The sequence below is a fragment of the Mustelus asterias genome, chromosome 4 (assembly GCF_964213995.1).
Source record: "Mustelus asterias chromosome 4, sMusAst1.hap1.1, whole genome shotgun sequence".
Taxonomy (NCBI): Eukaryota; Metazoa; Chordata; class Chondrichthyes; order Carcharhiniformes; family Triakidae; genus Mustelus; species Mustelus asterias.
Window position 1 is genome coordinate 86,575,145 of NC_135804.1, and position 23,478 is coordinate 86,598,622.

The following is a 23,478-nucleotide window of genomic DNA, read 5'->3' on the forward strand; positions in this document are numbered from 1 at the left end:
GTTATTGTTCGTTGAGTGGAATATTCACGATTCTGTGGGAGCAGTTTTGAAGGTGGGACTGGGAGGAAATTTGGATATCCTGGTAACAGGATAGTGGTCCCTATGTTCCTGCTTCTGGGCCATCTACCAACAGAGGCCACCCCCCAACAACAGCTGGTAGCCAAATTGAGTCACTAACTGCCCACTTGTGCACTGACATCACCAGCATTTTCTCAGCAGCGAACGGGGTTCCCGCTGAGTACCAAGCCTCCCAGGTGCGCGGGTGAAGGTGCTTGTCATTGGCTGACTGGGGAGGGGCATGGGCTCCTGTTCTCAAACCCCCCCCCCCCCCCGCCCCACACACACACACATACACTGGAGCAGCATTGTTTAGTAGGCCACAGTTGGAGCGGCCAACCATCCTGGAAGGGGTTTCCCCCAGTGTTAATTTAATCAACCTAAATATCCCCTCAAAGGACACCTCCAGATGAAGGGTGCCCTTGTGGAACCCCTCCTGCAGCGACAGTGTCCACCTCTGGCAGAGGCTCTCTGATTGAACTTGCAGCCTCAGGAAGTCCTAATTGGACTGCTGACCCAGAGGTGACCTCTGAATTGGTGGCACAGTGGTTGGCACTGCTGCCTAACAGCACAGGGGCTCGGGTTTGATTCTCAGCTTGGGTCACCGTACGTGTGGAGTTTGCACATTTTCCCCGTGTTTGCATGGGCTTCCTCTGGGTGCTCCGGCTTCCTCCCACAGTCCAAAAGATGTGCTGGTTAGGTGCATTGGCCATGCTAAATTCTCCCTCGGTGTACTCGAACAGGCACCGGAGTGTGGCAACTAGTGGATTTTCACAGTAACTTTATTGCAATGTTAATGTAAGCCTACTTGTAACTAATAAATAAACTTTAAAAACTACCCCTGGCAGGTGCTGTGGCAGCAAATGTGGGGTCAGGATTCAGAAATGGTCCGTCCACATGATCATTTTTAAAGGGGATGAGATTCTGCCTATTGTCCATGCCTAAGCTCATCCGCTCTGAAATCTTCATTTATGCCTTTGTTACCTCAATTATTCCAATAGACTCCAGGCTGGTGTCTTATGTTTTACTCCGTGTAAATTTGAGATAATCCTAAACTTTGCTGCCAGAGTCCTTCCTCACATTAAATCCTATTTTCCTGTCACCTCTGTGCTCATTGCCCTTCATTGATTCCTGGACGCATTACGTTTCGATTTTAAAAATCCCGCCCTCATTTTCAAATCCTTCCATGCCCTCTGGAATTCCCAGCTACTCATCTCCCCATTTCTAACTCATTTTCCTCCTTTAAGTCACACCCCTAAAGACTCAACTCTTTCACCAAGATTTTGGCCATCTGACCAAATATCTCTATACGTGGCTTCATGTCATGTTTTACTTTATATTGCTCCTGTAAAGCTCTTTGGGACAGTTAATTATGATAACGATGCTATATAAGTTGTTGATAGTCCAGAGCAGAGCCCAAGTGGCAGGTCACTCAGGTCATTGGTAAGGGTATATTCATTAGTTTACCTGCTTTTCATTATTTTCATTTTCTTTTGGCAGGATTCACTGGGCGGGATTCTCCAGCCTCCTAGCCCTGTGTTCCTCGGGGCGGGAGGCAGTGTGTTATTTGCTGGTGATGGGGTTCTCTGGACCTACCACTGTCAATGAGATTTCCCATTAAAGCCATCCCATGCTGCTGGGAAACCCACGGGTGGGATGCACTGCTGGCGTGATCAGAGAATCCTGCCGTCAGTGAACGACCAGAGAATCTCACCCATTATTTCTTTACACTTTTGGGAATAGTGGGAGAAGTGGTGGAAAGGATCCCAAGCTGATTATCAGCCTGTTGAATGCTCCTTCTGTGGCCAATAGGTCCTGGCGTTGGACTCAAAATGTGGCGATGCCGGCGTTGGACTGGGGTAAACACAGTAAGAGGTCTCACAACACCAGGTTAAAGTCCAACAGGTTTATTTGGTAGCAAAAGCCACTAGCTTTCGGAGCGCTGCTCCTTCGTCAGGTAAGTGGGAGTTCTGTCCACAAACAGGGCATATAAAGATTCAAACTCAATTTACAAAATAATAGTTGGAATGCAAGTCTTTACAGGTAATCAAGTCTTAAAGGTACAGACAATGTGAGTGGAGAGAGGTTTAAGCACAGGTTTTGTCTCCAGCCAGGACAGTTAGTGAGATTTTGCAAGCCCAGGCAAGTCGTGGGGGTTACAGATAGTGTGGCATGAACCCAAGATCCCGGTTGAGGCCGTGTGCGGAACTTGGCTATCAGTCTCTGCTCAGCGACTCTGCATTGTCGTGTGACGTGAAGGCCAACTTGGAGAACGCTTACCTGAAGATCAGAGGCTGAATGCCCGTGAGTGCTGTCTAGTGTATAGCATCGATTGAAGGTCCTGTGCGGTGAAGAGGTCTTGTTCGAACCTGTGCATGAAGATGTTGGCATATTGAGGTGCAAATTTGGTCCCCATGGCTGTCTCGTGTGTCTGGATGAAGAGCTGGTTGTTGAAGGTGAAGACATTGGGTCCAGGATGAAGCGGATGAGTTGTAAAATTGCATCTGGAGACTGGCAGTTGTCGGCATTGAGTACTGAGGCAGTTGCAGCAATGCCATCGTCATGGGGGATGCTGGTGTAGAGTGCCGAGACATCCATTGTGACGAGGAGTGCTCCTGGTTCAACTGCTCCATCTGTGCTGAGTTTCTGTAAGAAGTCCGTACTGAGGCGACAAAAGCTGGGGGTTCTTTGTACGATGGGTTTCAGGATGCCCTCGACGTAGCTGAGAGGTTCTCGTACAGGGTCCCATTGCCCGATACGATGGGACGACCGGATGTGTTTGCCTTGTGTATCTTCGGGAGGCAGTAGAGATCTCCCCCCGCCCAATGCGGGGAATACGTGGGATGTGGGTGGTCACGGGCATTCGGCCTCTGATCTTCGGGTAAGCGTTCTCCAAGGCGGCCTTCATGACACACGACAACGCAGAGTCGCTGAGCAGAGACTGATAGCCAAGTTCCGCCACACATGAGGACGGCCTCAACCGGGATCTTGGGTTCATATCACACTATCTGTAACCCCCACGACTTGCCTGGGCTTGCAAAATCTCACTAACTGTCCTGGCTGGAGACAATACACATCTCTTTAACCTGTGCTTAAGCCTCTCTCCACTCACACTGTCTGGACCTTTAAGACTTGATTACCTGTAAAGACTCGCATTCCAACCATTATTTTGTAAATTGAGTTTGTGTCTTTATATGCCCTGTTTGTGAACAGAACTCCCACTTACCTGATGAAGGAGCAGTGCTCCGAAAGCGAGTGGATTTTGCTACCAAATAAACCTGTTGGACTTTAACCTGGTGTTGTGAGACTTCTTACTGTGTTGGACTCAAACCCAGAGCTTCTGGTCCTGCAGTAGGGGCGCTGCCACTGTGTCTGCCACAAGACCTCATTTTATTTTCATTTAATATGTATTAGTTTCATCAGAAATACGATATAAATGGTGTAATGATAATTTATGCATAAACTATTCCCTCATTTTCATAACATTTCTATATTTTCCAATAAGTTCAAGAATGATCTTGCAAATAAATTTCTCCAGCCGTCATTTGATTGACTCTGTGAGAATGATTGCATCAAATCATTTGTTGCTTGTTGGCCAGCCAGCAATGTCCATGAATAAATAAAAATGTAGCACTGTTAATGTCGTAAAACCTCCCAAGGCGCTTCACAGGAGGGTATCAAACAATGTTTGACATTGAGCCACAATATTAGGACAGGTGACCAAAAGCTTGGTCAAAGGGGCCAATTTTAAGGAGCATTTTAAAGGAGAAAAGAGAGGTGGAGAGTGAATTCCAATGCTCACAGCCATATAAGTGAAATGATGAAAATTGGGAGCCCAGCTGGTGGAGCACAGATATATTGAATCTTTGCTGAGAGGCTGCAGGACATTGCAGAGATAGGGAGGTGGAAGCTATAGAGGAATTTTAAATAAGGGTAAGAATTTTAACCTCAAAGTGTTACTTAACTGGGAGCAAGTGTAGGGCAGTGAACGCCAGTGTGATAATTGAACGGAACATGGTGCTAATTAGGATATGGGCAGTAGATTTGGATGACCTTAAGTTTAAGGAGGGTGGAAAGCAGCCTCGAGTGTGTTAGATTTGTCAAGTCCAGAGATAACAATGGCATGGATGTGGGTTTCAGCAGTAGATGGATTGAGGCAGAGGCAGAATCAGGCTTTGCTACAGAGCTGGAAAAGGCAATATTAGCAATGGCAGATATTTGGTTGAAAGCTCAACTCAGAGCCAAATGTAACATCAAGGCTATGAACAGTCTGGTCCAGTCATAAACAGTTGCCAGAGAGAGGAACGGAATTGGTGACTAGGGAATGAAATTTGTCAAGAGGACTGAAGGCAATGGCTTTAGCCTTCCCAATCTTTGGTTGGAGCAAATTTCTACTCATTCAGGACTGGATGTTGAACAAACATGTGAGAATTGAATCAGTGGAGGGGTTAATAGAGGCACTGGTGAGGTGTCGCTGAGTGTCATCAGTGTACGTATGAACTCAGAAGTTGTGTTTTTGGATGATGTCTCAGCAGGAAACAGGTAGATGAGAAATAGGAGGGGACCCACTTAAAGGGATACTCACAACTTAGAGTCATTGAGTCATAGAGGTTTACAGCATGAAAACAGGACCTTCGGCCCAACTTGTCCATGCCGCCCTTTTTTTGTAAACCCCTAAACTAGTCCCAATTGCCCGCATTTGGCCCATATCCCTCCATACCCATCTTACCCATGTAACTGTCTAAACGCTTTTTAAAAGACAAAATTGTACCCGCCCCTACTACTACCTCTGGAAGCTTGTTCCAGACACTCACCACCCTCTGTGTGAAAAAATTGCTCCTCTGGACACTTTTGTATCTCTCCCCTCTCACCTTAAATCTATGCCCTCTAGTTTTAGACTCCCCTACCTTTGGGAAAAGATATTGACTATCTAGCTGATCTAAGCCCCTCATTATTTTATAGACCTCAATAAGATCACCTCTCAGCCTTCTACGCTCCAGAGAAAAAAGTCCCAGTCTATCAAGCCTTTTCTTATAACTCAATCCATCAAATCCCGGTAGCATCCTAGTAAATATCTTCTGCACTCTTTCTAGTTTAATAATATCCTTTCTATAATAGGGTGACCAGAACTGTACAGTGTTCCAAATATGGCCTTACCAATGTCTTGTACAACATCAACAATACTCCTGTGTTCTATGTTCTGACCAATGCAACCAAGCATGCTGAATGCCTTTTTCACCACTCTGTCCACCTGTGACTCCACTTTCAAGGAGCTATGAACATGTACCCTGAGATCTCTTTCGTCTGGAACTTACCCCAGTGCCCTACCATTAACTGAGTAAGTCCTGCCCTGGTTCAATCTACCAAAATGCATCACCTTGCATTTATCTAAATTAAACTCCATCTGCCATCCGTAAGCCCACTGGCCCAATTGATCAAGATCCCATTGCAATCCTAGATAACCTTCTTCACTGTCCACTATGCCACCAATCTTGGTGTCATCTACAAACTTACTAACCATGCCTCCTATATTCTCATCCAAATCATTAATATAAATGACAAATAACAGTGGACCTGATCCCTGAGGCACACCGCTGGTCACAGGTCTCCAGTTTGAAAAACAACTCTCTACAACCACCCTCTGGCATCTGTCACCTCAGCACCTCACTGTACCGCAAGCCCACGGATAACCTCACGATGCTCCACTTCTCCAGCTTCCACCCTAAACATGTTAAAGAAGCCATCCCCTACGGACAAGCCCTCCGTATACACAGGATCTGCTCGGATGAGGAGGATCGCAACAGACACCTCCAGACGCTGAAAGATGCCCTCATAAGAACATGATATGGCGCTCGACTCATCGATCAACAGTTCCGACGCACCACAGCGAAAAACCGCACCGACCTCCTCAGAAGACAAACACAGGACACGGTGGACAGAGTACCCTTCGTCGTCCAGTACTTCCCCGGAGCGGAGAAGCTACGGCATCTCCTCTGGAGCCTTCAACATGTCATTGATGAAGACGAACATCTCGCCAAGGCCATTCCCACACCCCCACTTCTTGCCTTCAAACAACCACACAACCTCAAACAGACTATTGTCCGCAGCAAACTACACAGCCTTCAGGAGAACAGTGACCACGACACCACACAACCCTACCACAGCAACCTCTGCAAGATGTGCCAGATCATCGACACGGATGCCATCATCTCACTTGAGAACACTATCTACCAGGTACAGGGTTCCTACTCTTGCAACTCGGCCAACGTTGTCTACCTGATATGCTGCAGGAAAGGATGTCCCGAGGCATGGTACATTGGGGAAACCATGCAGACGCTACGACAACAGATGAATGAACACCGCTCGACAATCACCAGGCAAGACTGTTCTCTTCCTGTGGGGGAACACTTCAGCGGTCATGGGCATTCAGCCTCTGATCTTCGGGTAAGCGTTCTCCAAGGCGGCCTTCAGGACACACGACAGCGCAGAGTCACCGAGCAGAAACTGATAGCCAAGTTCCGCACACATGAGGATGGCCTAAACCGGGATGTTGGCTTTATGTCACACTATCAGTAACCCCCACAGCTTGCCTCCTGGACTTGCAGAATCTCACTGACTGTCCTGTCTGGAGACAATACACATTTCTTTAACCTGTGCTTAATGCTCCCTCCACTCACATTGTCTGTATCTTTAAGACCTGGTTGGCTGTAGAGATTCGCATTCTAATCAGTATTCTGTAACTTGATTTTGTGTCTCTGTGCCCTGTTTGAGAGCAGATTTCCACTCCATCTAACGAAGGAGCAGCGCTCCGAAAGCTAATGGCATTTGCTACCAAATAAACCTGTTGGACTTTAACCTGGTGTTGTTAAAACTCTTATTCTGTCATCAAGCCAGTTTTGTATCCATTTAGCTACCTCATCCTGGATCCCGTGAGATTTAACCTTATGCAACAACCTACCATGTGACGCCTTGCTAAAGTCCATGCAGATAACATCAACTGCACTGCCTTCATCTACCTTCTTTGTTACCCCTTCAAAAAACTTAAAGGGATGCTCACTATTTCATGTTCATTTGCTGCTGGAACTTTGACAATTAACTCTAAAACACATCGAGAGAGATAGTTTGGTAAGGTGTCAACAACACATGAACACATTTAATTCCAGCAATGTTTTGAGGATCACACCAAAACAGCTCAAGTGCTTAGTTATTCACCTGATTATGCACCTCATAAAGGTCACCAGGAGAAAGGGAGTACTTGATCACAGACATCTTGCAAGGGGTCCCCTTGGTTTGAAGGAGGACATGAGACCTGGTAAAGTGGCACTAGCTAATGCAGGTGAGAGGGTTAGATGGGCAAGGGAAGCAACATGGTATCCTTCTCCACTGCAGGTGTAGGACAGGGGAGGGGAGGCAGTGGGGTAGTGGTATTGTCATTGGACAAGTAATCCAGAGACCCAGGGGAATGCTCTGGGGACCTGGGCTTGAATCCCACCATGGTAGATAGTGAAATTTGAATTCAATGAAAATTTGGAATTAAAAATCTATTGATGGCCATGAAACCATTGTCAATTGTTGTAAAAGCCCATCTGCTTCACTAATGTCCTTTAGGGAAGAAAATCTGCCATTCCTACCTGGTCTGGCCTACATATGACTCCAGATCCACAACAGTGTGGTTGACTCTCAAATGCCCTCTGAAATGGAGGGCAATTGGGGATGGACAATAAATGCTGGCCCAGCCAGCAATGTTCATATACCATAAAAATGAATAAATAAAACATTCCTAAGCTCTGACCTTCAAACAAGCCAGTTTGAATAGCTCTGCACCCATTTAATGCCCAATTCTTTTGGCCAAAATAACCCTCAATGAGTCACCCTTTCTAAACCTGTGAGTCTAATTATTCTCTCTGCTGATATCAATTTGATCTTTTGACTCCTGCTGGTTCAATCATTCCTCCTACCAGTTTCATCTCCTGACCATAATATCAGTCTTCACTGCTTAAACAAAATAAAATCAATAAATTGAAAATAGAAAAGGAAAATGTCAATTGTTATTCAGGTTTAATTTTTTTCAAAGGCAGCATTGTTGACTAAGCTTGTGCTAAATATTTTTGGTATGCAAAAGAGGGGTAAGAAAAGATCCAATAATACTCAGCCTCATTGTGTAAAACCTCACACAGCATTCTACTCAACTACTATTAAAGCGAACTCCTGGAAAGACAGATTCAAACTGTGGTCAATTTTGTGAAAAGCTCTCAGAAATTCCTTATCCATTATTTAAGATAATTTACAATCTCTAGGCGATCAAGAATATCTGTAACACATCTCTATGCTTACTTAAGCTAACCCCTCAATCTAATATCTTCAATTTTTCTTATAAATCTAGGACTGTACAGGACAAGGAACAACTCACTTTATGCAGCAGCCATGTGCAAAAAGTCAAATACTTCTTATCTCAGTTTAACTCAGATAACCCTTGGTATCCCTACTTACCAAAACGTGTATCCGTCTTGGTCTTAAAATGGTCGGTTTAGTTCAGTTGGTTGGACAGCTGGTTGATAATGCTGAGCGATGCCAATAACACGAATTCAATTCCTGAACTGACTGAGGTTATTCATGAAGGCCCCATGTTCTCAACCTTGCCCCTCGCCTGACGTGTGGTGATCCTCAGGTTAAGTCCCCAGCAGTCAGCCCTCCCCCTCAAAAGGGAGAGCAGCCTTTGGTCATCTGGGACTATGGCAATTTTACCTTTAAAATGCATAATGTCTTCTTCTTTCACTACCCCTCTGGTCGCTTGTTAAATACATTTACCATCCTTAGCCAGAAATTATATTTGTGAGTTCAATTTAAATGGAGACATGCCACATTTCTTCCCTGCCTAAAGAAAAAAAGTTCAGTTACACAAAAGTGTCCAGAGGGGCAATATTTTCACACAGAGAGTGGTGAGTGTCTGGAACAAACTGCCAAATGTAGTAGTAGAGGCGGGTACAATTTTGTCTTTTAAAAAGCATTTAGACAGTTACATGGGTAAGATGGGTATAGAGGGATATGGGCCAAATGCGGGCAATTTGGGGTTACTAGCTTAGGGGTTTAAAAAAAGGGTAGCATGGACAAGTTGGGCCAAAGGGCCTATTTTCATGCTGTAAATCTCTATGACACAGCAGCCTAATGGGATTTGATATTTTTCTGAAAGATGAAGGGTAGAGATCGGCATGAAGGCTGCAGTTTTGTGTCACTGATTTGTTCTTGAAGAATCTAGATTTTATTTGTTTTTCAATGTAAGATAATGATTTAAAAAGCCCGAACCACTGTCAGACCCATAATCGGTGCTAATGTGGAAAAGTATTATTTTGTCAAATATTTTGCTTTTATTTAAAATGTAGAAAATGGGATAAGTAGTGTAAGATTGGATCCCTCATGCATTCTACAATTTTCCCTCATGAGAATACTGATTTCTCATTTGGATTCAGTTCTGTCCAAGTTAGCCACCCTTATTTAATGTATCTATATTGTCTTGAGTACCCTTACACAATGAGCATTGACCAAGGGTTGGCTAGTGGTCAACCGGTACCTCTTTTCAATCATTCTCTCTCATGCCCCCCCCCCCCCCCCCCCCGCCTCCCCCCACCTCCCCAATCCACAGACGCGCACACACACACAAACACACACACAGGATCACTGAATAACGACCAGGAGTAGATATTCTTCCTCTGTGACCTGGATGTCAAGGACAGTTCCGGCTATCTACCATTAGCCCTGAGATTGCCTTTCAGTATAGCAATTACAATAAGAGTGCAGGGACATACAATTCACATTTATAATTGGTAATATGTTAATTTAGAGACAGTTTCTTTGCCATTAAATCACACGTATTAAAATTCTTCACGCGTTGCCAAATGACTTGTTTCTATGGAAAATGTCGCATTTCAGAAGGTGTTGGCTAACTGAAAATGGGTTGGCAAACACCCTGTTTTCGGAACAGAAGTTGGTTCCTTCGTCACAATAAGTTGACATAAAGTTCGCTTGGCGTTCGTTAAGATTAACGACATGAATGGCAAGCCGCAGTATCCTTTACATAACCATTCCATGGTTCATCCCCTCTTTGCTGGGGTGCAAGTCACAGCAGCCACAGGGAGAAATGTGAAACAGACCACACAGGCACCGAACTGGAAATGGACTTGAGGGCAGGGGGTTAGCGGTGGGCACTGAATCAATTGGGGAGGAGGGCGGAGGGAGCACTGAGAGGAGTGGGTGGAAGGGGGGCGGGGGTGGATTGTATTATGAGAGGTTCGGGAGCAGACACAGGGGATGTGGACCAGCACAACAGCGGTGCAGGTAGCCGGCTCACTGATGTAGCTTCACATCTGATCTGCAGTCTGCCTACGTTTGCAAAGACGCCTGGCCCCCTGGTTTAATTGACGTCAGTGTATGGGGGCGGGGGGGGGGGGGGACGGACGGACGTTACGGAATGGGAGAGTGTGTGTCTTCAAATAGGAATATTTATCAATTCAGAACTGACTGCGCAAAATTCCCCATTCCAATGTTTTATATATATAACCCTGCTACGCTAAACAGATGTGCTTTCTCCTACCAGCCTGCTGTTATTTATTCACCGACCCGCCTTGCAAGGTCTGGGAAGGAAGACAGGGGAATGAGAAGAGGTGTGGGGTAATGTGAGGAACTAGTTGAGGCTCTGGGAGGTTGAGTCGAGCTATATATCAGCATTGCAGGTCGTTAGCAGCGAGTCAACGCGCAGACTCCGACCACGCAGACAAGCCCAGCCATTGGAAAGGAGCGAACAGAGCAAACAGAAACAAAAGGCTGATTCCCAAAATACTGTTTATTTTCATCCAATTTACCCTTTTGCAAAAAAAAGGTCGGTCGTGTCGTTTACAGCGATAGGTAACCATATCAAAATAAATCAATCTCAGCAGATAAATAGGCTATCAGACATTTGACAAGTGCAGGAAATGGCAATTATTTTCACACCAAAAAACACTCTCGTTTTGATAAAGTGCAATTTTAAGGATGGGGGGAGGGGGGGGACATAAATCTGTTCGCACCGTTTCTAACCCATCAGCAGCTTGAGCATCCAACACTTCATTAAGACTGGGACAGATATTAGTAAAGGTGCTGTCACTATTGTCTCAGACACTAGAGAGACAGCTTACCAAAGTGCACGGTAACTCCTGGGAAAGGATCGCCCGCAGGATATTTCCTGGGAGGGGGTGGGGGATAGTAATAAAACGGCATTAGATGTGATTGACTTTTTGCAGTGTGTTATTCATTCTTAAATCTTGACTGGATTTTATTCCATCGCCAGTCAGCCTTGCCCACCCCAGCTGTGAGTGTGGCCAGTTAGCATGGGGTTTGGCTAAAATACAGTGCGACATTATAACTCACAATCTGAAGTATTGGTACCTGTGTGGAAAAAAATAGAGATGTACTCCAAATAAACACCACGTGAAATGAGCCACAGTAAAGGACCAAAATGTGCTTTTAAATTAAAGCTTATGCTGGCGCAGAACAACACAAGTGTATCGTTCATCGCAGCTGTTCACATCACATCCAGGGATCAATTGGCAAATACAAACAAACCATTCTGACGCGCTAACAATATCCTGCCCAGTAATGTACAATATCTGTATCGAAATCCGCAGTGTAGAATTAAACAAAACACAATTCACTCACAGTTTAAATTTCGTCAGAACTTCCAACTAATAATGAAGGATAGATCTAGACAAATGTTTGATAGATTGTCAAATAGATGTTACATAAATAAATCATTTTATTATTACAGTAGATAACCTTTAAAGACGTTTTAAAACACTGGACTCTACTCCGGCAGCTTAAAGTGCATCACATTTGAATAGTGCTTGAAACTGGAGGAAAGTTGCCGGAGAACTAGCGATGCCCAAATTGATCATTGCAACATCCCGACATCTGCCATGTCCGGGATTTCGCCCGTATCTCTTTAAGTTCCACATCTTTTGGAAAAAAAATAACACTCTTCCCTCACACGGGGAACTTTCTCTTGGTACATTTCTACGCGTACAAAAATTCGCATTTATCCCATCCCCCTTTGATACACTGCAGCTTTGATTGTGTCGGAATGGAGTTTATGACCTTGATTCTGGGGAGAACCGCTGGGGGCGCAGATAATGTGAATCTACCTGATGTGAGACAAAGCAGCTCTCAAAAAATACGCTTTCCCTTCAATGAAAATGCTTCAAATAGCGGGCAATTCATTTTTCAGGTAAAAAAATAAAAATTACAAATAATATTTTTTTTCTTAAATAAAATCCCACGAGACAGAATACACTATACGTCGCTGGACGACCTTGGTCTGAATGAGAAATTAGATGGGATACAGCCACAGCAAGCCACCCAGAGCGACTTCTGGATGTCAGGGTTCCGGTAGGCATAAATGATGGGATTAATGACTGAGTTGCAAGTCGCTGGCAGGACGGTGACATAGGTGTAGATCAGTGGGTAACTGGAGTCTGCGATCAGGCAGTAGAGTGCAAAAGGGACCCAGCAGGCAGCGAAGGTGCCCAGGATGACAGATAAAGTGGAGATGCCTTTTCTGGTGGAGGTGTTGGAGGTGGCCACAAAGTGGTACTGGATGGCAATCTGCTGGGCGTGCCTGAAGGCGATCTTGCAGATTTGGACGTAAAGCTGCAACATGAGGGCGAAGATCAGCAGGAAAGTGACGGAGAGGACGGCGGCATTGTTTTTGGTGATGGGTTTGACAACGCTGCAGGACATCTCGTCCTCCAGACAGTTCCAGCCCACGATGGGCAGCGATCCCAGACTGATGCATGTGAGCCAGATAGCCAGCAGCGTCAGGTAGGTGAAAGTGGTCGTTCTCTCGGTGTGATATGTCAGGGCATTGTACAGAGACAAGTACCGGTCCATGGTGATGGCCAACAAATTGCAGATCGACGCCGAGAAGGAGGCGATGAGGAGCGCAGCCGAGACCAGGCGAGCGGCCTCGAAGTTCAGCAAATAGAGGAAAATAAAATTGAGGATCAAGCCCAAGCCTCCCAGCAGGTCAGCCAAAGCCAAACTCCCGATCAGGATGAACATTGGAGTCCTGAGAGTCGGCGTGTAGAAGATGACAGCCACCACGATAGCATTCTCACAGGAGATAACTGTCCCCACCACACATAGGGCGATGTCCCAGGGGTTGACTGTCTCCGTGGGTAGGTCGGAGGTTGTGACCGAGGAGTTGCTGATGTCCGGGGGGAGCCAGTTGAGGGAGTGCTTTGAGCTGTTGCGGGCCTGATGATTCATAACTGGAGGCATGGACAACATTACCTGACGGGTGGACAGGAGGAAAGCAGAGAGTTCAAAAGGCGAAAAGAAACAAAATATTCCAGTTACACTCACTCCTTCGCAAACACTCGGTGCAGCGGGTTATGGACCGAGTGGCAAACATTTGTTGACAGTTTTCCCACACCAAGAATTCACAATGACATAACAACTGGCTGGGACTTACTCAGAAATACTCACTGCAGTAGCAATGGAGTAGATCTCCCTTCATTATCAACCTGATTCTCTGCATCGTGGGAAAGAGGGTTAAAATAACGAAATCATCCTGCTTTGAACTAAATGTTCGCATAGACAACAGATTGAAGAGCGAACACATATCCTCAAACCCAGAGAGCAAAAATTCAATTCAACAGACAAATGAATAGCCTCTCACCGAGTTTATCCGGATATTGCACTATTGTAAGGATAGCATATCACTAAAGTATTGTTAGATGTGTGTACGGATCACCACAATTACATAATAAATATACCGGCGCTTCATTCTTAAGGGAGAACTGGTAGGGTTTGCTAATATCTATACTGTAAAGGATTGAATCGTAAATCACAATACTAATAATGTCCTTGTCTTCATGTAACCTGAGGATGGACACTGAGTTGATGAAATCTAATGCTATGCCGTTTGAAATGCTACACCTCTCCCTCTTTTTAGCTTCCCGAGGGCAGCACAATATTAGTAGCAATGTAACAAGGGTAGTAACTGGACCAAAGAGTCTTACCGGGTCTCGTGGCTCCTTCCTCGCTGCTGCTAGCCTGGGTTTTCACTCCGATCTGAGGATCTTTGCTCGGGATTGTAGGTTTATTCTGTGGCTGGCATTGCTAATCAGACGCTGCCTTTTGGTGAATGGAATGCGGTTAATGCGATGTCCCCCTGGGGTAGTGATCAATCTCAGCTCTGACGTCAAAAATGTACACTTACTGTGATCAGCACCCTGACTCAATCACAGACTATGTGAGGAGAATCACAAACAGATCTCTCTCTCACACACATACACACACACATTAATGAAACACCCGCTTTCATTCACAAGATTTCTAACCAGACGCCCATCATCTGAAGACACCTCCCAAGGTCATTGAAACCAGTCAGGTACCAAATACATCATCTCCAAGAATAGCTCCCGCACACAATACAGGAGGATCCAACTCACACCCATCAGTATCTGTGTGTGTGTCTGCTTCCCTTTCTTAAAGATAAATATGTGCAGCACATAGGGTGCTGCATAAAATTCGACAGTCCGGTTTAAGGGGACATTGTTTATCAAGCTCCTTCGCAGTCCACAGCTGCGAATTGGTGTGTTTTTTTTCTAAATGTAATAGAAGTTATCAATCTCGAATGCAGGACCGGAGGGAGGAAATGCTATGATAGTTCACGGTGAAAGCCGGCTACTTTTCCCCTTGCGGTTTAACCCGTTTTCACCCCCTTGCTCTTTGCTGGAATGTTTCCGGGAGCCTTTCGCCCAGCCTGGGAGCCATTCGGCGAGAGACACCGCTCTCCAAGCCCGGAACCCGTGTCCCTCGTAGTGTTAGAGAGCACAGACAAACCATGTATTAAATAAAGCCTACATGTGGGGACAAACAATCCGGGCTGGTCTTAGGTGGACAATCAATCTGAATAACACACACTCAATTATCGCCATTACTGTCAATAAGGTTGAAGATTAGTTTTCCGGATAGCGATGCCTCCCCCCCCCCCCCCCTGCAGACTGAGACATAATTCCTCCAATGAGAATGTATTTTTCAGAGACGTGTCCCGCAGATAGGTTTCTCGTTAAAGGGGTAGAAATGTCCCTTTATCGAGCGTTATAAACAGTTAAAGCACCCAAGACAGATGGGATAATAGTCCATGAACGGAGGCTAGCAAGTAAGATCGTTATTTAGACCATTTCATCCGTCTTTTTGTGCAGACTAGAAGCGGATCTCCTATTCGGGAAAAGACTCCAGAGTACCGGTTGTGAATGCTCTCAAACCCCGTTCGCTCATTACATGTAGATTGGGAGAGGAGTAGATGAGAGTTTCCCGCAACCATGGTGATGCAAAATAATTGACTTTATTTTTTCGAAAAGCAGATTTTTTTTAAAGGGGAGAAAGAAGTGGGAGAAGTTATTTCAAGGATCTGCCTTCTCATACAGTGACAACCTGTACTGATAGAGAACTGTACACTGAGTTACTTTAATTATACCAATAATGTAGCAGGTTATTATAAATGCTGCTTGCAATTTCCTCCATTGACTAAGAATTGTCAAATCAACTGATTCAAATTACTAGCAGATATTAAAGTGTCTCTGATCAATTAAAATACTGCTGAAATGTTGCAATGCTCCCAAATTATCGACAAGCCTGTCACATGCACCGTACCTTCATCTCGATCCCTTAATTGTCATTTTCGATCATTTCTGAAATCATTAAACTGATACTTCGTTCCCACTGAAGCAAAATTCTAACATCCAACAATTTGCTATTTCTCCTTAATAATTCCACAAACTATTTGCTAGTGTTGTTCTGCTGTTCTTTTTCTTACCTGCCTCTTGCTGCACTGTTTCATTCCTACTTGCTTTATCTTTAATATCTCACTAACATTTTGTCCGCCTGTTTTATTATCTCCCTCTTTTACTCCCGTTTTCCCACCGATTTCTATTCCCCTGTTCTTTATTTTTGGTCTTCATCCTTTGCTTCATTTCTCTTTATACTGTTACCATCGCTCTTCATTTGTATCCGAATTCAAGTTTTTCCTAACCATTCTTTTTCATTCCTCTTACTTTCCCCATTATTTCTGCTTATTTTATTCCTCCCCTTCATTCTTTCCCTCTCTCTTTCTCCTTTAGTGCCAACGGTCTTTTTCTTTGCTTTCCTCTTATTTCCCCTGACACATTCTTGATTTTATTCAGCTCCACTATCCATTTTCCACCATTTCCTTTCCTTCTTTCTCTCTTAATTCTTCTCCTGTTCTGCTTTGCTTCTCTTCCTTCATAACTTTATCTTTGATGTCAGTCTTAATTCATAAGGGATCTTATTATTGACCCTGAACTAACATTCAGTGTGCATTCTGTATCAAAACAAAATTGACATAATGTACAATACACAAAACTGCATACTTTCTCTGTAAATGATAACAGCATTTTCCTTTCTAATTTGGTAGTTATCAGCAAGGCTGAGTCAGCATTCTGACACAATATGAGATTTTATATAATGCTTTAAGTACTGTCGGCTATAAGATTCCTCAGTTTCTAAATCAATTCTCAGTAATTTTTGTGAATATTGTCAATCTTGCTTTAACATTGTACTATAATTTTGGGGAAAAATGATTCAGTTTTAACATTACTTGGTATTTTTACTGTCTTCCTTTATTCCATTGATTTACATGGCCTTTATACGCTGCAAATATTATTTTGCCTGATTCCAAAGTTCATGAGTGTTCCTGTGTCTATTCGGGGCACTAACTCTGGTGGAAACCCCAGTGTTTTGTCAGGAATGCATAATTCTTTGCCCTTTTTTCTGTTAGGTGAGATATTAGAGGTCGGGCTGGAGCACCACTTTAAGGCAACCCATGGCAGTAGGACTAGGCATGGCCAAATGCTGGAACACAGTAAGAAGTCTAACAACACCAGGTTAAAGTCCAACAGGTTTATTTGGTAGCAAATGTCACTAGCTTTCGGAGCGTGCTGCTCCTTCGTCAGGTGGAATGGGAGATGTGCCCACAAACAGGGCATACAGAGACACAAACTCAATTTACAGAATAATGATTGGAATGCTAATCAAGCTAATCAATGCTAATACAGCTAATCAAGTCTTAAAGGTACAGACAATGTGAGTGGAGAGAGCATTAAGCACAGGTTAAAGAGATGTGTATTGTCTCCAGACAGGACAGTTAGTGAGATTTTGCAAATACTGCAACTACATCTGTTTTTTACATCTGGCCATAAAAGAATACAAGGGAAGTTAAGTAGGGAAAAATGAGCAAAGAGAGAGATATAGAAAGGTACTGCAAAGCAGATCAACCAGTATTAGAAACACTTGTACTTTTCCTATTTGTATTTCTGTTATGTCTTTCAACATATAAAGAGTGAAAAATCGAAAGAGTGAATCAGCAACAAAGTTAGAGGAAAAGCAGCAGAAACAAAATATGTAAGATACCCCTGAGGTAAAATAAAAGAAAAAATGAAACAAATTTAGGGTCTATGTAGAGTCTCCCTTAATTGCAATATTGGAAGTGTGGAAAATTGTACATATGGCATATTTGTAACTTAGGAACTACTATAGAGGTGACAACCTCTATAGTAGGGCGGCACGGTAGCACAGTGGTTAGCACTGCTGCTTCACAGCTCCAGGGTCCCGGGTTCGATTCCCGGCTCGGGTCACTGTCTGTGTGGAGTTTGCACATTCTCCTCGTGTCTGCGTGGGTTTCCTCCGGGTGCTCCGGTTTCCTCCCACAGTCCAAAGATGTGCGGGTTAGGTTGATTGGCCAGGTTAAAAATTGCCCCTTAGAGTCCTGGGATGCGTAGGTTAGAGGGATTAGCGGGTAAAATATGTGGGGGTAGGGCCTGGGTGGGATTGTGGTCGGTGCAGACTCGATGGGCCGAATGGCCTCCTTCTGCACTGTAGGGTTTCTATGATTCTATGATTCTAACCCAAAATATGTCATTTAAGGCCTAATGGTTGCCTTCAAATATAACACACGTGTAAGACATCTCTTTCTCACAGGCAGAAAGGGAGTGAGAATCTTAACTTCTGCATACTGTTTGTTCAGATTGTAACTGACTTAAGTTTATGCTTTTTTAAAGTTTTTTTATTAGTGACACAAGTAGGCTTACATTAACACTGCAATGAAGTTACTGTGAAAATCCCCTAGTTGTCACACTTCGGCACTAGGTACACTGCGGGAGAATTTAGCTTGGCTAATACACATAACTAGCATGTCTTTCGGTCTGTGGGAGGAAACTGGAACACCCGAAGGAAACTCACGCAGACACAGGGAGAATGTGAAAAGTCCACACAGACAGTGACCCAAGCCGGGAATTGAACCCGGGTCCCTGGTGCTGTGAGGCAGCAGTGCTAACCACTGTGCCACCGTACTGTCTCCTGACTTAGGAGTAGTTAAAGAGTCATACTGACTCAAAACATTAGCTCTGTTTCTCTCTCCACGGATGCTGTCAGACCCGCTGAGTTTATCCAGCTTTAACTGCCTGAGCCCTAAACTTCTCTCCTTCCCTGTATTTCTCTCTGACACTACCTTTCTTTCCTTCTTTAAGATGCTCCTTGTTTCTTTGATCAAGCTTTTGGTTATATGTTGTCATACCGCTCTATGTGGTACAGTATCCAATTTTGTTCCATACTGCTTCTGAAAAAGTATTTTAGGGCATTTTGTTTTGCTAAAGGTGCTATATAAATACACGTTGTTGATGTTGATGACCAGGTTTATTTCAGCATTCCAGCACGTGCAGTATTTTGCTTTCATTTTAGGTATAGTTGATGCTGACAAAGGGTGGCTAAATGTGAAAATGTCACAGAACTTGTAACCCTCACCTTATTAAATATTATAAAATAAGAATAAAAAGACATCTGTAAATCACAATTTTCAGTTGAATAGTTTGTGTGAGGATAGAATTAATCCTAGGTTAAATATACAACCAAAATATTCTCAGCTATACCTCAACAATAGTTTTAAAAGATAAACAAATGCAGATTTTTTTTCTCTGTAATTTGTGACTGATTAGCCAAATATAGTGATTGGGCTTAGTGAGGATGCAGATGTGTGACAGCATGCTCACCTCAGGATCAAATATAACAGCAAGGCACAATGTTATTCAACCTCAGATGGTCGGCAGGGAGAGGGATAGAGTCAATGGCAAGGGAACTCAGTATGTGACGGGGATCAAAAATAATGGCTTCTGTCTTCCCAATGTTTAATTGCAGAATATTTCTGCTCATCTTAATGGATGTCAGACAAGCAGCCTATCAGCATTCATGCAGGTGATTTTGGATGATGTTGCCAAGGGACAGCAAGTAGATGAGAAAAAAGACAGGCCAAGGATAGATCCTTGGGGAATACCAAAGATAATGGCAAGAAGAGAAAGCATTGTTGATCTGGCTCTGAAGGGAAGAATGGAAACAGGCAAGACCAATCCAATCCAGCTGGACAATGATAGGGAAGTATTGCAGAAGAATTTTGTGAAACATGTCAAAAGTTGCATACAGGTCAAAAAGCATGAAGTGGGATAGTTTATCTTTGTCTCAGTTAACTACAATGTTATTTGTGACTTTGGTAAGAGCTACTTTACTCACTGGGTGGAAATCTGATTATAGGATTTCAAAACAGCTCTGAGAAAGATGGACAAGGATTTGTGAAATAACAACATGTTTATGGAAGGCAAGGGATGTTCAAGACAGGACAGTAATTTGTAAGAACAGAGATGTTAAGGATTGTTAATTTGAAGTGAGAGATGATGATGGCTGCTTGAAGGAGAGACAGTATTTGAGGAGAGAAAGCTGTTAATAGTGAAACCAAAAGAGAAAATGCTGGAAAATCTCAGCAGGTCTGGCAGCATCTGCAAGGAGAGAGAAGAGCAGACGTTTCGAGTCCAGATGACCCTTTGTCAAAGCTAAAAGGCATAGAAAGTAGGAGATATTTATACTGTAGGGTGAGGGGATGAAAGATGAGTCATAGCCATAAAAACAAGGGGGAAGGCTAAGAGGTGCTGATGGCAGTCCATAGAGAGAGTAGAAAGTGTGAATGGCCAAACGGCAGAGAAGCTGAAATCAGAGGGTAAACTGTGACCGATGAAGATGTGGGAGAGGGGGGGAGATGGGTGGGAGAGAAGGGGGGAAAAGTGAAGCAAAGGGGAGAAAAGGTAAGAAAAGGGGGGATAAAGGGGGGAAAGAGTGGAGGGGGAAGAAAAATAAGGAAAGACAATAATGAAACAAAAGGTAGAGAACAATTAATGGTTAAGCTGTTAATAGTGTCAGCTAATCTGGGAACTGGAAGGGAAGTTGAGTGGTCAGTAATTTTGTAGTAATAGGGTCTCATCAGCAAGATGAACTTGGATAGGACATTAGGGGAGCTAGGAGAGAAGCTAGAGGATGGGTTAGTGCAAGGGACAATCTGAAGGAAGTTAGGCCCGGTGGACTAATGGAAGGAAGTGAAGCAGCAGATGCAGTAGAGCAGATTGTTTCAATTTTAGTAATGGAATTGTCCATGAGCTCTTCAAACTTATTGTTGGAGAGAAGGGTGGAGGAGGGAGGGGAGAATGGTTCAACAAGCAAGTTCATTGTGGAGAGGGGTTTGGACATTCTCCCTGTGTCTGCGAGGGTTTCCTCTGGGTGCTCCGGATTCCTCCCACAGTCCAAAGATGTGCGGGTTAGATGGATTGGCCATGCTAAATTGCCCCTTAATGTCAGGGGGACTCGCTAGGGTAAATGCATGGGGTGATGGGGATAGGACCTGGTTGGGATTGTGGTCAGTGCAGACTTAATGGGCCGAATAGCCTCCTTCTGCACTGTGGGATTCTACTTTTGTATGTAGTCTACCCAAATCCTGCAACAATGAATGATTAAACCTATTGTTCACCAAAGATTTTAATATCTGTGTCTATTGGACTAAAAGGAGTGGAGATGTGGGGTTTACTTGGGGTAATGATTAGTGTGGGAAAGAATAATAGTCCTAGTGGGGGCAAGGTCTTCAATGGTATGAGAGGATGTGCTTTAGCAAAATAAAAGCTGCTGAGATGGGCTGACGATTTATAGGCTAAAGACAAGATAGTTGGGAATTTAAAAGTGCAATGGGAAGTGACCTGTGGGACAATTTGTTTCTGGAGTTGGGCACAGAAGGAAATGGGTTTTGGGGCTGGTGGTGGTAGTGGAATATGAATAGAGCATGATACGAGGAAATAATCAAAGATGATCTCATCAGTGAAAGTTACAACTAGGGTAGCAAGGCTGCGTGAGAAGGTAAATGGGGTGGCCATGTATGTTGTTAGAAGAGTTTATATGAAAGGACAGACTTAGGGAGCAAATGATATATGAAAGGACAGACTTAGGGAGCAAATGATGGCAGTAAGCTCAGAGGAGAAAGGAAAAGAAGAGTGGAAAGTTGAAATCATCAAGAATGAGAGAAGACTCTCAGCAGCAAAGCAGTGGAAGGAAAATAGAAAATATATCTCAGTGAGAAGTTTGGAGTGATATCTGGGTGGGTGGGACAGAACAAGGATTTTAAATGAGAGGTGTTGAAGGTAGAGCAAGGTGAGATGCCCAAAGGAGGGGAAATTGCCAGAGATGTAGGGATATAGACGAAGGTCTGATTTAGAGATAAGGGCATACCACCACTACAATGGTTTCAGTAGGGCAAGTGGTGGGAATTATAATGAGGTAAAGAAATTTCACAGAATTGTTAGAGTGAAGAAGGAAGCCATTCAGCCCATTGTATCTTCATAGAATCATAGAATCATAGACTCTTCACTGACATCTTCACTGACTCTCTGACTAAGCAATTCAATTAATGCCATTCCCCCAACCTCTCCCTGTAACCCTGCACATTCTTCCTTTTCAGATTCCAATTTAATTCCTTTTGAATGGCTTGGTTGAACCTCCCTCCATCACATTCCCACACAGTGCATTCCAGACCCCATTCACTGTGTGGAAAAGCTTTCCTTCATGTTGCTTTTGCCTCTTTTGTCAATTACTTTAAATCTGTACAAGTCTGTGTTCGCTCACTCTCGATCATTTCTCAAGTGGGAAAAGTAGAGTTTTAATAGCATAGAATGAGAGTAAAAAGTAGAATTAGAGGATATGCTGGGCACAGTTGGCAAGAAGTTGCCCCGCTCCAGTGCCATCTTGGATCTGCTCCTGCACTCCCTTCAGAGTTTTGACCTTTATTTTATATTGTCTCTCCGTGTTCTTCCTACCAAAATGAATCACTTCACGGCCGCGATTCTCCCAAAAGTGCTGAATTGGTGGGAAAACTGTTCTAAATCCCAACTGTTCTGACAGTTTAGCTTCTCCATAGAACCATAGAACATTACAGCACAGAAACAGGCCTTTTGGCCCTTCTTGCCTGTGCCAAACCATTTTTGTGCCTAGTCCCACTGACCTGCACCTGGACCATATCCCTCCACAGCCCTCTCATCCATGTACCTGTCCAAGTTTTTCTTAAATGTTAAAAGTGAGCCCGCATTCACCACTTCATCTGGCAGCTCATTCCACACTCCCACCACTCTCTGTGTGAAGAAGCCCCCCCTAATATTCCCTTTAAACTGTTCCCCCCTCACCCTTAACCCATGTCCTCTAGTTATTTTCTCCCCTAGCCTCAGTGGAAAAAGCCTGCTTGCATTCACTCTATCTATACCCATCATAATTTTATACACCTCTCTCAAATCTCCCCTCATTCTTCTACGCTCCAGGGAATAAAGTCCTAACCTATTCAACCTTTCTCTGTAACTCAGTTTCTGAAGTCCCGGCAACAGCCTTGTAAACCTTCTCTGCACTCTTTCAACCTTATTAATATCCTTCCTTAATTAAGTGACCAAAACTGCACATAATACTCTAAATCCGGCCTCACCAATGTCTTATACAACCTCACCATAACATTCCAACTCCTATACTCAATACTTTGATTTATAAAGGCCAATGTACCAAAAGCACTCTTTACGACCCTATCTACCTGTGATGCCACTTTTAGGGAATTATGTATCTGTATTCCCAGATCCCTCTGCTCTACTGCACTCTTCAGTGTCCTACCATTTACCTTGTATGTTCTACCTTGGTTTGTCCTTCCAAAGTGCAATACCTCACACTTGTCTGCATTAAACACCATCTGCCATTTTTCAGCCCATTTTTCTAGCTGGTCCAAATCCCTCTGCAAGCTTTGAAAACCTTCCTCACTGTCCACTACACCTCCAATCTTTGTATCATGAGAAAACTTGCTGATCCAATTTACCACATTATCATCCAGATCATTGATATAGATGACAAACAACAATGGACCCAGCACTGATCTCTGTGGCACACCACTAGTCACAGGCCTCCACTCAGAGAAGCAATCCTCCACTACCACTCTCTGGCTTCTTCCATTGAGCCAATGTCTAATCCAATTTACTACCT

General features: G+C 44.0%; 1 protein-coding gene across 1 annotated transcript; it reads right to left on the reverse strand.

The window, feature by feature from the left end:
• Positions 1 to 12,375: 12,375 nt before the first annotated feature.
• LOC144493143 (G-protein coupled receptor 12-like) lies at positions 12,376 to 13,371 on the reverse strand. Its single transcript, XM_078212044.1, has one exon. It carries the CDS (start codon positions 13,369 to 13,371, stop codon positions 12,376 to 12,378), a length of 996 nt encoding a protein of 331 aa, XP_078068170.1.
• Between the last annotated feature and the right edge of the window lie 10,107 nt (positions 13,372 to 23,478).